The sequence below is a fragment of the Mangifera indica genome, chromosome 11 (genome assembly GCF_011075055.1).
Source record: "Mangifera indica cultivar Alphonso chromosome 11, CATAS_Mindica_2.1, whole genome shotgun sequence".
Classification (NCBI taxonomy): domain Eukaryota; kingdom Viridiplantae; phylum Streptophyta; class Magnoliopsida; order Sapindales; family Anacardiaceae; genus Mangifera; species Mangifera indica.
In genome coordinates this window covers 5,341,932-5,358,621 of record NC_058147.1, presented here as the reverse complement: position 1 = coordinate 5,358,621, position 16,690 = coordinate 5,341,932, and the positions used below count along the sequence as shown (strand labels likewise).

Below are 16,690 nucleotides of genomic sequence, written 5' to 3'. Positions count from 1 at the left end.
GTGCATTTTATATTTTCAATGACACTATAAAGATGTTCTATGAATTTTCTATATACATTTAATTTTTTCAAATATAGAACATCTTAATATCTTTAAGTTTACTTGTAGGTGTTATAAAATATGGACAAATAATAACATTTTGGTGATGATTGGATAAAAAATTTCATGGCATCAAATTTTCACCCAAGACAGAGACCTGCAGTTTACTGACTAATGGCAGTTTATTAAATTCAAAATGTAAACACACAGTTTTCGCATGAATTGACTCTGGGTAGGTTCCAATCTGTGCTGCGTTCTGGTACGAATTCATATGATCCCCTCATTACCTGCCAAGATCATGTACTTTTCTTTTCTTGTGAGACAGGTGCACTCAAATCCCAAAGCTTCGCCAATCTTCTTCTGCACATAGTTGGCGACTTCGATCCTGGATTTCCGGCCGGAGTTACATGTTTGAGAAGTGGGCAGCTTCTCAAGAATGGTGGCAGAGTACATAGCAAATGGATTCAGTAAGTTAAATATAGAGTCTAACCATTTGAATCCGCTTGCTGTGGACCCATAAAACATGCTAACCTGCAAATCCATAGCCACAGGAATAATTGCATCACTCACCTCTGCAAACAGAGGACTAAACCTCAATAAAAATGGCTCCCTACAAGTGGTTCCTTCAGGGCAAACCACGAGGTTGCCTTGCCTCAACTCTTGCTCCATCACTTCCTTGTCTTTCTCCCTGTCCCTCGTCAATTTAACCGTCTTAATGGGAGACATGACGTCAGTGAATCTGCTGGTGCTGTAAGTGACCGTAGTTAGAGGTTTCATGATAAATATTGAGATATAAATTGGGTCCAAGAGTGTTCTGTGGTTGCAAACATAGAGGAGTCCAGTTGGCTTGTTGTGGTTAATGGTGGGGCTTGATATTGATACAGTGGAACTAAAGCCAGTCGAAGAATTGACAAGATTGGCAATGGAGAGAGGTAATAAGGTGCCGCAGGTAAATCTGATAATGAAAACAAAGATTCCCAGTGGAAGCCACATAAACATGATTAGGGAGGCAAATGGGGTAGGCCTGAAAGCCAATCTTCCATCATGAAAGATCAATGGCTTTGGGTATTTCTCCCTTGGAAGGATTTCCCACCTCCTTTTCTCTTCTTTCGTCACCCGGTACATTTCCTGTTGCAATTTCACTCCAAAAATTTTGGTCAAATTTTGTATTAGAAATGTGAGAATTATTACAAAGGTATTCCCTCCCTATCAAGAGCAATGTTATATAATTTATAAGGGTTACTTTATTATTAATTTAATGATATATACATTTATTTATGTATTTATACGGTTAAAGATGGATGCATCTGTGTATAATATAAACAAAATGAAACAGAAGTTAGAGATCTTACCTTGCAATATGAAAAGATTTGGTCATCAAAACCCAGGCAGCCAATACCAATAGGATAGCCACCAATTTTCCCATTGCCAAGAAACTCATTTAGAACAACTGGATTTCCCTTTTTTCTCTCCATTAAACCTAGACAATACCCACAAAACACCTTCAGTTCTCTCCCTTCAACACCATCAACTCTTAAATAATCTTTCACAAAACACTCCACCATGACTCTAGGCATCTCACTCACCGCAATCTTCCTTTTATCACCATAGCTCATCACTGCATCAAACCCTTCATTTCCAACGTCTTCCAACAAAAACTTAGGTAAAACCGAACTCCCAATCCTGAACTTGTCCATTTTCATCCCTGCAAAACTCACAAAAACCATTATCTGCAGCCCTAATCGTCTCTCCCCAAGCAGGCAAACCAAAGGGTACAAAAGAAACAAAATGAGAGCTCTCAAGAGCCCTCCCCCTTCCAAGGCCACCAGCATGAAGTATGTAAACAGTGAAGACGACTTCAACAGTGCTCCCTCTAAGTGAAACACCACGCTGGTCATTTCTTCTGATTTAGTTTTGTTATGGGGATCAAGGGAGGTAAATTTCTGAGATATTGGGTGGGTTGCATTTGCATGGCCTTTTTTTGTACCTAAAATTGAAGAGCAGATGGACTTGTTCGTCATTTGAATTGGAATTTTGGCGAGTTTACGTGGGGAAGACTTTGCAGCTGCCAAATATATTTTCTTCTATGCTATTTTTTGCCATGAACAAGGTCTACAGCTCTCTATATAAGTTAGTGAGTTATCCATTAGAGCTAATGTACTGGGGTAAGTTCGGTACCTTGGAAACAGGCATTAAAGAAGAAAGAAGTCAGGGTTTGGCATCATCTTTCGTCACTAGTTCAACTGATGAAGGAATGGTGGTCATTAATAGAAGAAATGAAATTTAATTTCCTTTTTATTTTTAAAAGAAGAAATATGTAGGGCTAGATTTGAGCCGAATCGAGCCAAACTCGAGCTCAGCTCATATATGGGTGGCTCGAGTTCGAGCTCGGCTAAGACCGGCTCGTTTTGGGCTCAAATCTAACTCGGTTCGACTCGTTTTTGTTATCAAAACGACATCGTTTTTAATATATATTGGTCAAAACGACGTCGTTTTGTATAAAAAATTTTAATTAAAAAATGAGCAGAGCCAACTCGAGCTCGATCGAGCTCGACTAAGGTCGGCTCATTTCGGGCTCGATCGAGCCGAGCTCAAGTTGGCTCGGCTCGAATCCAGCCGTAGAAATATGTATTGAATGACATTAATATTACCATAAAACTATATATATTAATTTTAGATACATAAATATATATATACTTATATATATCATCACGTAATTAGATCTAATTATATAATGACAAATATAAATATATACATAATTATATACTCAAAGTGAAAACACATAATATTGTTTCTAATATTAAAGCAGGTGAATTGCATTTTCTCATGGTAACCTTAAAACGCTTTTTCATTCTTAATTGACATAAATGATCCTCACTCAATATTTGTAATATCATTGGTCCAATAGCCCTAATTAAAGTTAAAATATTATCTATTTTGGATAAACAGTCGATTATAATTTTATTTTTGGATTTTACAACAAAAAATGTATATTTATAGCTTAAATAATTTATAGACTATTTAACCAATCACATCTTCGTATCTCTGAACGAGATAAGACAAACACATATACCCAATGTTTTTCAAGTTTTATTGATGTAAAATTTGTTTTAGGGTGGCAATAAAATTATCATTTTATTTTTAAATTATTATATAACTTTAAATTTATAAAAATTAAAAAACATATTATAAATATTTAAATTATATAAGAAAGTTAATTTTCCCTTTTATATATATATATATGTTTTTCCTTACGTTTAAAAATAGAATATATTTTTTTAATTAATTAAAAAGTTCTGAATTAATCTTGTGTTAAGTCATCATTTGCATTTACGAAAACATGCAAAACAAAATGAGACAGGCAGGTAGTAAATTGCTGGCAAAATTTAATGACCCAAACCAAATAACATGTCGTCTTGGTCATTTTTATGGCCCATTGGGCTCATAATTTCACTCTGAATTGACTACTCTATGCACGGATCCCAGAAATTCAGCAGCAGAGCCACTGGTGGGCCGTTTCTAATTTGGTTTGAATTGGTTTTAATTTGAATTAAATTAAATTCAAATTTAAATTAATTAAATTTAGTTTTTGAATTGAATTTGAGTTTGAATTTAACATTAACCAACTCAATGAGCCCGTGAGCTCTTGCTTTAAATAAAATATTAATAAATCTTTATAAGTTTCAAATATTTTATTTATCCTCTTAAAATTTTATTTCTTCAATTTAAATTTGATAAGTAATCAAGAAATATATAAGTTATGAAGTTTAAAAGTATTTTTTTGAAAAAACAATTTTTTGAGCCTAACTCGACCCTCATTTTTGTCTTCAACCCAAGCTTTATATATATATAATCAAATCGAGTTTAAATGAGTCATTGTTAGACTCATTTGCATTCCTATTAATGATTTTTTAAATGAAAATAAAATAAAATGGCCAAAGGACTTATTCTCCCCTAAAGTATATTATTTTCCCAAGTTTCTTCCTTTAACTTTGAAAATCTCAAATACCTATCCATGATTGGTTAAAATTAACAGTTATAAAGATAAAATTATCATTTTATTTGTAATATTAAAAATAAACTAAAATATAATCTTCATTTTTTTTTCCTAAATTTTAAAAACTAAAAGTTTTCCCCTAACCCAAATTTTAAAAAATGACAATTTCCTCTTAGGGTTTAGTTTCTAGATCTTCAGCATTATTGCTGACAACCTCTCCATTTCGAAACTTCATCTCCCTCTGACGGTCTCTCTCCACTTAATTGGATGCCCAATCGATGTCTAAGGAAGTTTCGGAGACGACAGGAGATGAAGACGAAGCCCGTCTTCGTCTGGGAGGACAAAGAGCTTCGTCTCCCAAGCTTCGTTGGACACTAATCGAGGTGTCCAACTAAATAAAGAGACTGTTGGAGGGAGAGGTTATTGGCAATAGCACTAGAGATCCGAAAACTAAACTCTCGGGGGGAACAGTCAATTTTTAAACTTGGATTAGGGGAAAACTTTTAGTTTTTAAAGTTTGAAGGGGAGGTAAGAGATAAAATATTAAAGGGTTAGAGTTCTGTTAATTTTAACTATTTATGGGTAGGGGGGAAGGATAAAATATTAAGGAATTAGGATTCTATTAATTTTTACTGTCTATGGATAGGTAAATGAGATTTTCAAAGTTAAAAGGTGGGAACTTGAGTTTAAAGGGTACTTTGGGTGGGAATAGTTCTTTGGCCAAAAAAAATTGATGAGGCAACGGATAGATAGGTGAAAACATTAACTTGGTGAAGCAGTGGAATTGAACACGAGATGGGCACTTGTGCTTGTCAGGGACCATCAACAGAAGATCATCTACTTAATGCTTCGTCTCTGTTGTGTAACTTGTGTACCTAATGTAAACATCAAATTCAATCAGTATTTATAAGCAGATGTTTTAAAATCTAAGCAAAGAAGACAATATGATCCTAAATTTAAGGTTTTCAATCCATTTTTACTCTAACAGAGAGAGATTTTTTTAATAAAAATAAAAAAGTAAATAGAGACGGAAAGAAAATTTTTCCTCGAGAGCAAAAGACAGAAAGATGATTTTTTTTTCTTGTAGATAATGCAAAAAAACTCTTTATCATCCTCATGAGGGGAATGGATTAAGGACACAAATTGATATCCTACAAAAACAGATAATAAAATTGTCAACCTGAAATCCCAGTTATCACTTTTTATGTCTTGTCGTTGTCATCCCCAAATCCAACAGTTGTTATTTTTAATGTCCATGTCACTTTCGTTGTGGTTGTGAGCAATAAAGTTGAACTATGGAAATCATGTCAGGACGGGCTCTACCACATTGTCGATGAGATTCAATCTTAAATTATGAAAAGGTCTCCCATCTGCCATTTTCGGTGCAATAACAGGTAATCTACTACCTTTCATCTTCATTCGTTGATAAGATTGAAACACACCCTTGTCTAACTGGCCCCTACTGCTCAAACACAAAATTTCAATATCAACCTTTGGGTACATAAATATTACCTAAATGTCAGAGGGAGCTCATTGTGGATTCATGGAAGAAGAAATTTGAGGTGATTTTATATTTTCGATTTATTTGAATTATTATATCAGAAAAAATACACTGCAGAAGAAAATTTTGGGCTAATTTTAATTACCAAGAGGCAAGGCAGATCTTATGACCTGTATTCAGTTCATGATACAAAAGGTTAAATGAACGAAGTAGATGGAAAAGAATCATGCCCGGCTTAATAGTTTTGGAAAATACATTCAACATTGAGTTTAAAAAGCACATCCAGTTACTTCTATCAATGGAACCCTTTTGTTTATTCTGAATGTAAAGGTGAAATGGTTGACACAGTACCAACAAAAACATACCCCAGCTAGGCACAAGTTCACTCTTAAGGGTTTAGAGTTTGCTGAGCCTGTTCCTAAACAATGAAAATCACTCTGTATTCTACAATTTTTCCAATTGCTTTGTTGATGTAACAGGAGAATGGGGTCATGCTGACGTTTTCTCAAGAATAATACACCAGTTCGATTTGTCATAAAATCGATCAACCACTACTGCATTGTTCATATCAGATGTCAATCTGCAGAAATTTATAATGCAAAATGTATGAGCATGTAGTTGTAATATTTGAATGAATGTGACAGAAAAAAAAAGTGAGATAATTCTAGTATTATGCAAAAGAGGCAAAGATGAAAGACAAAATATAGTTGCTTGATCAATTGCACTTATGAAGAAGCTTGGGATAAACTCAATCACACATGTTGAGAAGTTGTGAGAGTGGCATAGCCATTTAAATTTTATTCCCTCATCTCACAAACCGCCTTTTCAACATGACATTTATGACAATATCTTTAGCAAAAATTGATCCATATATCTATTGCTAAATTTCAGCTCATATTAAAAAAGCCTATCAATGACAATGAAAACAAAGGAGCATTATCCTTTTCTCTGGGCCATGCTTGATTTTCTTCTCTCACAAAACTTAAAGAAAAAGCATTTCTTATTGCCCATTAATTTTGTCATAACTTCTCATGCTGAAGTTTGTTACAGCAGTCAAAACCTTCCATATCATGTTATTGTGTTAAAAATTTTCTGGTCGGTTACAAAATTAGATAAAGAATCAAGGAAAGTTGGAACAACAATCAATTTAATTGAACCAACTGCATTTGCTAAAGCAGATAATGCGTACCTTTCAAGTTCACCTGCACTGAAGACATGGTAATATCTGTTGTACACCACAGCACCCTTTTTATCATCTTTCTTTGCCAGGCCATTTGCAAGAGCACTAGCAGAAGCACCACTGACTTCAGCTCGGTGATAAGGTAAGTGCCAAGGGACAAAATATTCTTGCTGATTGTTTATGGCTTTTTCATCTTTAGAAACCGCCAAATTATCTTCACTTTGAGAGGGTAAACAGAGAGATTCCCACAACTTGTCAGTAGATTTCTCTTTGGATTCTTTTACGCATTCTCCCATACCATTTTCCTCTGTTTCAGGAATACTTTCTAATGTTGGGGATGAAGGGCTCCGGATATGAGGACTGCCTGGTCCTATCCACTCTTCCACATACTTTTCGGAAAGCGGTGTCCACTTGGTAACTAAAGATTTATCCTCTTGTTCCACAGCCCAGACTGTTATTAGAACTAAACCACCCTTTTTGACAACCCGAACTAATTCTTCAATTGCTTTCTTTCTCCTCTTTTCAGTACTTAGGTGATGTAATACAGCTATAGATATTGCTGCATCACCATAACCAGTTCTGTAGGGAAGGTTTACAGCATCTGCAACCAAAACCTCATGCCCTCTATCTGCACAAATTTTTATTAGGGAAGGACTTATATCACAACCCAGAAAGAAGCAATTTGGATTTAAACCCAAGTACTTCCCATTTCCACATCCTGCATCCAAGACAAGTGAACCAGAAGGCAAGGAGTTCAAAAATGTGGCAACTTTTGGCCACTTAGCAAAACGAGTGGAACTGAAATGGGGGGCAATAGCATCATAAACACGATGTACATACTTCTTCTCCAATTCAGGGGTGGATATTACACTTGAGGATGAGCAACTCCGGTCCTTGCTTACAGAAACAGAATCCTGAATATTTGACTCCCCACCAGCAGCTGCAGTACACAGACCAAAGGCACTCTTAGCTTTCACTTCTCTCATGGTTCTGGAAATTAATGGAGGACAAACACAACAAATATTGACAAAGGATCGAGGACAAGTCTTGCAAAACTTATAGAAACATCTACTTGCATTCAGAAGCACGAAAAAACCATGAGATTGAAGCATAGGACCCAATCAGACATAGTGCTGCACAAAGACCAAGGATATTAATTCAATAATTTTTTACTTTCACAAGAGTCTAGGAATGAATTTGGCAAGTTGCAAAGATTGTTCCAACAATATGCGTGTGTCTGCTATAATGTGCAAATAACTTCAGTTTAATATGACATGATATAAATCAAATTTAATAAACAAATTAAGGAAACTGCCGGAGATGGCAACATATACATGAACCATAAAACTCTAATTTCTATGCAAGCAACATCAAACATAAGATTCTTAACTTCCATTACCACATCTACAGTCAATTAATAGAACATATGTTTTCCTTCCCAAAACCATGGATCGAAATACACCCTACACGCTAACTTAAATGTTAGGAATATAAATTATAGGTTCAATCACTTCAGTTAGTAATACTTATCTCATCATGAAACCTAAAACCAGCTTTCCTACCGAAAGAAAATCTGGTAGTGAGAAAAAAATAATAAAAATAAGGCAAGGTATGCATTCTCATAAGGGAGAAGATACACATAAATATGCAGGGAATGACCACGTACATGTAAAAATAATAAATATCCTTATTCCTGCTTAAGACATAATGTTAATGCATCAATTTCAACTAAATTCCTGTTTCTATAACTCAAATTATGCAATGTTTTTGAGTTCTCCTCTTGGTTGCTCATAAAAGCATTGAATACATTAAATAAAAATGTTTCAATCTTATGTCTTGAAATGCCCTATACCAAACCCATGAAATCAACTAAGCCAAATTAAACTGTTTAAATAATATTCCATCACATCATCTAATTAAAAAATTAAGCTCAATCCAACCCTTCCCTATATTCAACCAAATGGGTTTTGCCAATTCCAAACTGTACTAAAAAAAACTCTAAACTTGAACTTCATTTCCTTCCCACGCATTTCTCAAATCCAACAGAGCTTAAGCATTCAACAGAGTTTAAGTACATTATGTTATTAACAACATTAACAAAAGAAAAATAACTCCCAAACGTATCATACTTATCAAGAAACAATACAATTTAAACATCAAATGATTCATTTCCCATTTCCACTAAAAATTATCATTACAAGTAACAATACGATTCAATTTGAAGCTGAGGAACGCATTTCTTTTTTGGAATGGTTTACTACAAGCCAAATCTAGGGTTTTGAAATGATGATAAGAAACAATCACATACAGGGGTGGGTGGAATTATAAGCGCACATGTACAGTTAAGAAATTTACCTGATTGAATAGAGATGGCATCGACATGGGTTATTACAGTGAGGGGTTTGAACAGAGTTTCGCGATTAAATTAGGGTTTTAGGAGTAGAAAGATAAGACATATTAGGTATGGAAAATATTATAATGAGGGAACAGCTTTATGATAATCAGTATGAGCTCTCCTCTAACTACCGTCGGATTAGCATTTTTTTGGTCGGGTTTATGAGTTGTTAGTTGCCGTTGGATTAGCATATTTTGAATTTTTGGATAAAAGACTCTATTTGCTGAAAAAATGTCGTTGACCTGTTGGCTTTGGAATTAATAATTTTTTTCAAATTAAATAATATATTAAAAATATTAGTTTGACCTGAATTAAATTGCGTAATGATATAATAAGAGGTCAAGAAGATAGTGATAAAAAATTCCTCTCTTAAGAACTGATGAATCATATTTTCTAATAGGCCAGAAGACTTATTCCAACCCAACGTTTGGTGTTTTTTCAAACTCTAATTTACTAAATTTAAAAAATTTAAAAATTTATTTAATTATAAAAATTAATAAAATTTATTAATTTAAAAAATATAATTATCATTAAATATTAATAATAATTATATCTTTTAAATTAATTAATTTTAATAATTTATAAATAAATATTTATATTTTTAAAATTTAACAAATGGATGATTAAAAATACAATAACTCCTGGGTGGGAATAAGTCATTTGGCCTTTCTAATAAAAAACTATATATATTTAAGACTTTGAGGATTTAGATTGTTAGGTGACTTGCATGACAAGATTGATTATAAATGGAGGGTATTCTTATTTTTACTTAATTAATCATAGACTTTTGGAAATTTTCAACCATGTGTTAGAATACAGGGATGTCAAAAGGAATTTTTCTTCTGCATATCAAATTCTGGATTATGTTGCCATGATTGATGATACTAAATTTATGTTGAAATGATCAGAAAAGGAGACTTTTCCAGCGTCAAATTAAAAATTTCATAGCTTCTTCCTCTTTGTCTTGTACCGTAGTTTTTCTTCTTTGCTTTTGGTGTGTTCATGCATGATTCCAACTTAAAGATAATAACCGGACGGATAAGAGTCAAATATGTTAATCCTTGTCCCCAACCTCATATGAAAATCCTCTATCCCCGTTCTGTTTTCAATATGGGGATGGCAGCAAATCTTTTGTATTCTCCATACAAAGAAAAATTTTCTCTCATTCCCTTCCCCATTTCTGCAGGAAAAATTCTCTACACTTTTTTATTGACATCTTATTTACATATTTATAATAATTCAAAACTTTGAAGGTTAATTCAATATATAAAAGTTTAAAGAATATGTAAAAGATAATACAAACTAAAGGGGGATAAATCGGAGATATATTTATTTTCGTTCCAACCCATTTTTGACTGTAGAGATTTTAGTCATCTTCGTCTCTGTCTCCATCTTCGTCTCTGTCTTTATCTCTATTTTTGTCGGAAATCGGACAAGTTGCTACTTCTATTTCAACTAATGAGTTAAATTATGTTATCCATATATAGGTAGAGTAGCGAGGTAATTTCAAGGAAGGGGAGAGACTATGCTTTTAGTCAGTAGCTAGTCATGTATATTCTCAATGAAAATTTCGGAGAAATGTCTGTTCAAGTCTTTCAAAGTTGCTTAGAAGGAGAAGTTCATTAATAAAACAACCGTCAATTAACGTAAAATTCCAGTTGTGTATTAGTTGCATGTAGACTCATTCTTCCGGATTTGTAATGTATATGTGAGCTTTTAGTTGAAGTCAGCATCAATGAAACTTAACTGGTCAATCTAATGCCCAATCCAACTGCCCCACGACTCCACTCATAGACAAAGTTGGCTCTGCAAAAGTTGCAGTGTGCCATGTTAATTACTGAATAGCTTTATTTTAATTGTCTTTTTCACTGTGGTTACTTTGGTGGTTTCCAATGGGTTGACCCATGTTCCACTTTTGGAAGTAATTAAGAAGAAGTTACCTTCTCCATTTTAGCAAGAAGTTTTCTTTAATTACTTTATGTGAGAACCGTAAAAAATACAGGTAGGTTCAAGGAAAGACCCGTAGTCTGTACTGCTGAATTTTTCCATTGGAAATTGTGTTGAATTAGGTGGGTGTAGTGTGGAAATTTAGGTGTGTTCAGCAAATGGAATTCAGTATCTTTGGATGTCACAGTCCAACGGGCTTGTGAAACCAAGAAAGAACTTCTATGCTGATGGAATGGCAATCGTAAGCAGCTTAATTTGTTTTTTCTCGGAAACTCCATAGAAAGTCCTATGGATGAATTTAATCCACTTTTCATATGGCCCCATATGTTTATTTTCATTATGGACTTTTTGGCACTCTCCCACTGTTATAGTACTTAAATAAATAGCACTGTCGTAGTTGCCATCTATCGCAGACTTATAAGAGAGGCAGCTCAGCTCAATATATAAGAGAAAAAGATTGAAAAGGGATTATGTATTACTCTACAATGTTATCTTCACAAATTTGCATTCCACGTGCAACTGTTTTACAATCTAGAAAGAATTGGGACAGGTTGATATTGTTCTTATTTAGCTTGCCAATGTTTCTTTACTATTTCTTGTTCAAGATTATAAGCTGCTGATTTATGTCTCTTCATTTGATTGGGTGATTTGCAGTTCAAAGTCCAACAATGACTGGAAACCTGGTATTGACCAGATATCAATGCATGAGACCGAACACATCAGGAAGTATCCCGATGCAAAACTTATACGGCTTGGTATTGGTGACACTACAGAACCCATTCCTGAAATCATTACATCCGCAATGGCTGAGGTAACTCAGTGTAACTCCGTTGAGAAGAAATGATTTTCCTGAAAATTATTTTTTACACTTTTAGATTATTTGTTTTCTCTAAATGCAGCATAGTTTTACAGTGTGCAGAATAATTTCGCACCTAAGTATTGTTTTCTTCGTGTGGTGTTTTAGATGATTACTCTCTTGGGTTATCATTTAAAAATGAGCCGCTAAGCATTTAGTTAGAGATTGCTTTGGTTGTGGTAACTTTTCTGCTTTCCTTGATAATTTCTGATGCGGTCTTTTCTGTTTTTGCAGCATGCACTTGCTCTATCAACAGTTCAAGGTTACAAAGGGTATGGACCTGAGCAAGGCAACATGGTATATTTGCACTTGATTGGCTGGTTCTAAATATTTGTAAATATCAGAAGAGCATTCAAATTGAAAATACTTTTGGTCTTTGTTTCTTCATAATTCATGATGAGAGGAAAATTAATTAATCACCACTTAACCAGTGTCTATCTATCTATCTATAGAAAATAGAAAAGCATTTGTTAACTAGATTATCTCCTTCTGTTAGTCATGCAAAATCTAATATTGATCCGTTTGGTAAAGCTTTATGCGGATTTGGTTCCCCACATACTTTCTATCGTGAACCTAAAAAGGTTACAGGGGCATTTATTAGATCTAGAAATAAAGTACTTGAGAAACCCGAAAGAAAAAACGTACACTTTCTTTCGCTGAGAATTGGTGGTGTGTACGTGTTCAACTTTTTACTCTTGTCAAGTTGTGGGTAGTGCAAATCTGGTTAGCATTCCTGACTGGTCAAATCTTCATGAAGCTTCATTTTTATGGCTTACTTTAGGAATCGTTTATATCATTGGAAAATCAAATAGGTAGGATAAAGCAAAAGAATAGCAACAAGGATGTAACATCAGGAACATAGGCGTAAGGATGCTAAGAAGAACATGTGCTTGAGTGCTAAGATATTACAAATGCATCAGCTGGAATTTTTCGTTGGTAAAACCATCGTTGTATGTGGATATGAAATGACTTCCTGGTAAGCGAAATAGAAGCGTATCCACTGTTATTAATAATAGCCTGGGACTTGCCTGACACAAAGAGTCTGAACTTGAAACCTAATATCCCATTAAAAGAACAGATATAATTTCCATGATGATAGATGTGGAGTTGTCAAGTTGATGTTTGTTTCCTTGGCACTTGCATATATTTTATATAGTTTCCATCAGCTTTATCTCCTTTCATTAATTAATAAAAATACTGAAAATTCTTTTGCTGCTTTTTGCAGGCATTAAGAACGGCAATTGCAGAAAAGCTTTACAAAGATACGGGCATAAAAGGTGAAGAAATATTTGTATCTGATGGTGCACAGTGTGATATTTCTCGCCTGCAGGTATGGTATACTTTCGGTTTTCCTCTTTCTCTTTTAGCTCGGTTGTGCTGAACTATATATGTCAGAAATCCTGACGACTTATGCTCTTGCTCTCAACAGATGCTTCTCGGACCCAGTGTAACAGTCACTGTTCAGAACCCAACTTTTCCGGTAATATTTCAGGAGTTTGTAGCAATTCCAATTGGGAAACCATCATGAAATTACATATATAACTTTTCAAACTAAAATACTTGTCTTTTGTGAAACCTATAGTGCACAAAATCCCTTTTGGGCTTTTCAGCTAAACTTACACGATAGTGATATTTATTTTATATTTGATTGAAACTTTTGGTTCCGGGGACCATGTTAATGGACTATATGTTTAAAGCAGGCATATTTAGATTCTAGCGTCATTGTTGGTCAAGCTGGCGAGTTCCAACAAGAAATTGGGAAGTACAGGAAAATTGCATACATGAAATGTGGACCTGAGAATAATTTTTTCCCCGATTTATCTACCACTCCGAGAACAGATATCATTTTCTTTTGTTCTCCAAACAATCCAACTGGCCATGCTGCATCTTGGCAGCAATTAAAACAACTAATCGAGTTTGCAAAGGCAAATGGGTCAATAATAATTTATGATTCCGCATATTCTGCTTACATAACAGATTCAAGCCCAAGATCAATCTTTGAAATTCCTGGAGCCAAAGAGGTCTGTCAATAAGAAATAGTTTTTTAGTGCAAGATTTAACTTTATTGCAGATAATAAATTAGCTTTTGTTATATGACTTACATAATATAGGTTGCAATCGAAATTTCGTCCTTCTCGAAATTTGCGGGGTTCACAGGTGTTCGCCTGGGTTGGACTGTGGTCCCTGAAGAGCTTTGTTACTCTAATGGATATCCAGTCATTAATGACTTTGACCGCATTGTGTGCACTTGCTTTAATGGTGCTTCAAATATTTCACAGACTGGAGGGCTAGCATGCCTTTCTTCAGACGGCTACCAGGTAGGCAGCTGATCAAATTCCTTTTCCAATTCATGTCTTGTCTCGTGAAAATTTCTGGAATTAACTTAAGAGTGTTTATTTGTTCCCTGTTGTTGAATTTTTTTAAGGCTTTGAGGAACGTAGTTGACTACTACAAAGACAATGCCAAGATAATCGTTGATGCATTTCAATCACTGGGTTTGAAGGTTTACGGTGGGAAGAACGGCCCTTACGCTTGGGTGCACTTTCCAGGCAGGAATTCTTGGGAAGTATTCACAGAAATTCTCGAGAAAACACACATAGTCACTGTTCCAGGGAGCGGGTTTGGTCCTGGCGGCGAAGAATATATCAGAATCAGTTCCTTTGGGCATAAACAAAGTATACTAGAAGCTTCCAGGAGGCTCAAAAATTTTTATAAATGACCTAAAGTTAGACGTTGATGTAAGCGCATGACCCAGGTCGTACTTTCGTATGCTTCACGCAACGAACATATTCCTGGTGAAATGCTCCAATATAATCAAGTGATGCTCCCCGTACCATAATAAAGACAATAAGTAAGGGCTATTCTTACAGTTGCCTAATTAACCATGGAACTGCGTGACAGAAATATGTTGGCCTCATTTCTGGGATATAATAGAATTTAATGGTATATTAATTGGGCAAATTCATGCACAGTGTTCATTCATTTAATCAATTAAATTTCAACACAATTATGTAAGCCATATCTACACAGGTTACAGAACATTTAAATTGAAAGTGGTCAGGATTAAGAATAACTTGATATACTAATAATTGATGCAAAATCAATTCTAAATCGAATACATTGTCAATATGATGAAGTGGGTCTTTCTTTTCTCTATGCTTTTAAAATAACTATATTTATAATAGGTCATTTATTATGTATATTGGGAAAGTTACCTAATCTCAGTTTATTAACTCAATAAATATACACTTATATTATCTTATCCCCATTTTTTTAATAAAATATACAAGACATTTAACAAAATTAAGCATAACATACCCATATAATACCTGAATTTTATTAAATTAAAACAACTTCAATATCTGTCCAAGTAGATTAATTTTCTAGCATCAATTCAATCACATCTATCAAACAGAAATAACTTGGCCATTAAGGTAGGCAAGCTAACAAGAAGGGCTACTTTTAGATGTCCCCACTTGACTTCAGTCAAAATTAAAAACAGCCGCGCCGCCCTTACAGAAAACGTCAAGCAACTCGCTCTCGGGGTTGGTGACGCTAGTAAAAATAAGCCAAGTACTTGCTTCCTTCCCAAGTACAAGCCCCTATAAATTAGTGTGTTGAAATTAATCACACTTACAGAAATCAAATACCCAGATTCCAGTTCTATAATTTTGGCATCTCAGATACTGCTAAGAGATGGCGACTCCAGGGTACTGTCTTGCCGAGGCTTATGTGCTAAGAAAGATGCAAAAGGAGAAAATGAAGAAGGAAGAAAGAGGCAAGAATCAAAGGATTCATTCACGGGAGAGAATTTCTAGTGGGTGTTTCCTATGGAAGGTCAAGAAGGTTCATTCAGAAGTATTGTGTAAGGATTACTCTGGGAAAGAAGTAGAGAAAAGGGATAATGAAGGTGAATTAACAGGGATCAAATGACATGTTAGCTCCATCTTTACATGTTAATTATTGTCAATATCCATATGTATTTTTTGAAGTCGTTTATATATGTCAAATAAAAAAGGCAAGCAATGGTTGTGAAATGAAGTGGGTTTGTTTTAATCTAAATTTATGTACTGAATCTCAAATTTTTTTTTTTTGTAAGTAATTCAAATCAAAATTTTATAAAACCGGACAAAGATTCAAACCAAAACCTTTCTCTTGAAAGTTCTAATGAAGTTCTCTTGAATCTCAATATCATCATTCAGCTTTTGTGTGGTTGTTTTATTAGGCTCCCTTAGATATAATCAATTTTTAGCTAATTAATATGACTTTTTTTTTTTCCCTTTCATCCTGGAAGATGAAAGTATAGACACCGGCCATTAGCCTAGGTTATTCACTTGCTTGAATTTTTCTACCTGGTAAAAACCACATCGAACATTGATTATTTCAATTTCTGATTATGTTCATAAAGTTTTCTTTTGGGCAGAGACTCGGGAAAACTTGCAAAATTTGAAGTTGAAACCTTCATAATCGAAGTTCTTCTTCGTTACTTAATCACATTCTGGGCCAGGCCTTTATGATGACAACGATCTACCCAAGAAGAATTTAACATTCATCGCACGTTCACCGCTCATTCCTACGTAACTCCATTCCAAGAGATTTCCTTTTTAACATTTTTTAGTCAACTTAGATTTAGTATAGTGGTCCACCTAATAAGCATTTTATAACGAGACAGTTAAGTCCACCGGTACCTGGAAATATCATTTAAAGTCCTTTTCAGCAATCAAAGAATATATATATATTAAAGTTAGGGCAGTTTGAGTAAGAGGATTGAAATA

The 16,690-nt window shown here is 34.4% G+C and overlaps 3 protein-coding genes across 4 annotated transcripts; 1 reads left to right on the top strand and 2 right to left on the bottom strand.

Annotated features, from left to right (window-relative positions):
• Window positions 1-202: 202 nt before the first annotated feature.
• LOC123228864 (probable glycerol-3-phosphate acyltransferase 2) lies at window positions 203-2,306 on the bottom strand. Its single transcript, XM_044654347.1, has 2 exons — window positions 1,392-2,306; window positions 203-1,167 (listed from the first exon to the last, which is right to left on the bottom strand). The coding sequence occupies exons 1-2, from the start codon at window positions 2,058-2,060 to the stop codon at window positions 307-309; spliced, it is 1,530 nt and encodes a 509-aa protein (XP_044510282.1). The 5' UTR covers window positions 2,061-2,306; the 3' UTR covers window positions 203-306.
• Window positions 2,307-5,827: 3,521 nt separating this feature from the next.
• LOC123228866 (tRNA (carboxymethyluridine(34)-5-O)-methyltransferase) lies at window positions 5,828-9,182 on the bottom strand. 2 transcript variants are annotated; one of them, XM_044654349.1, is made up of 3 exons: window positions 9,073-9,182; window positions 6,727-7,850; window positions 5,828-6,117 (listed from the first exon to the last, which is right to left on the bottom strand). In XM_044654349.1, the coding sequence occupies exons 2-3, from the start codon at window positions 7,827-7,829 to the stop codon at window positions 6,027-6,029; spliced, it is 1,194 nt and encodes a 397-aa protein (XP_044510284.1). In that variant the 5' UTR covers window positions 7,830-7,850; window positions 9,073-9,182; the 3' UTR covers window positions 5,828-6,026. The 2 variants fall into 2 exon arrangements, with proteins under 2 accessions (XP_044510284.1, XP_044510285.1); XM_044654350.1 differs by having other exon boundaries at window positions 6,727-7,707; window positions 9,073-9,177.
• Window positions 9,183-11,494: 2,312 nt separating this feature from the next.
• Window positions 11,495-14,800, top strand: LOC123230141 (probable LL-diaminopimelate aminotransferase, chloroplastic). The gene is made up of 8 exons (XM_044656269.1): window positions 11,495-11,609; window positions 11,714-11,870; window positions 12,150-12,212; window positions 13,141-13,245; window positions 13,345-13,395; window positions 13,616-13,936; window positions 14,027-14,233; window positions 14,341-14,800. The coding sequence occupies exons 1-8, from the start codon at window positions 11,530-11,532 to the stop codon at window positions 14,632-14,634; spliced, it is 1,278 nt and encodes a 425-aa protein (XP_044512204.1). The 5' UTR covers window positions 11,495-11,529; the 3' UTR covers window positions 14,635-14,800.
• The last annotated feature ends 1,890 nt before the right edge of the window (window positions 14,801-16,690 follow it).

Bases quoted from the DNA above. Each gene is read 5' to 3' on its own strand.
- LOC123228864 (XM_044654347.1), bottom strand. From the start codon at position 2,060: ATGACGAACAAGTCCATCTGCTCTTCAATTTTAGGTACAAAAAAAGGC. The intron at 1,168-1,391 runs GTAAGATCTCTA...AAATTGCAACAG, and splicing joins AAATCTTTTCATATTGCAAG to GAAATGTACCGGGTGACGAA.
- LOC123228866 (XM_044654349.1), bottom strand. From the start codon at position 7,829: ATGCTTCAATCTCATGGTTTTTTCGTGCTTCTGAATGCAAGTAGATGT. The intron at 6,118-6,726 runs GTACGCATTATC...AAATTTCTGCAG, and splicing joins AGTGCAGGTGAACTTGAAAG to ATTGACATCTGATATGAACA.
- LOC123230141 (XM_044656269.1), top strand. From the start codon at position 11,530: ATGTATTACTCTACAATGTTATCTTCACAAATTTGCATTCCACGTGCA. The intron at 12,213-13,140 runs GTATATTTGCAC...TGCTTTTTGCAG, and splicing joins GACCTGAGCAAGGCAACATG to GCATTAAGAACGGCAATTGC. The intron at 13,396-13,615 runs GTAATATTTCAG...TGTTTAAAGCAG, and splicing joins TTCAGAACCCAACTTTTCCG to GCATATTTAGATTCTAGCGT.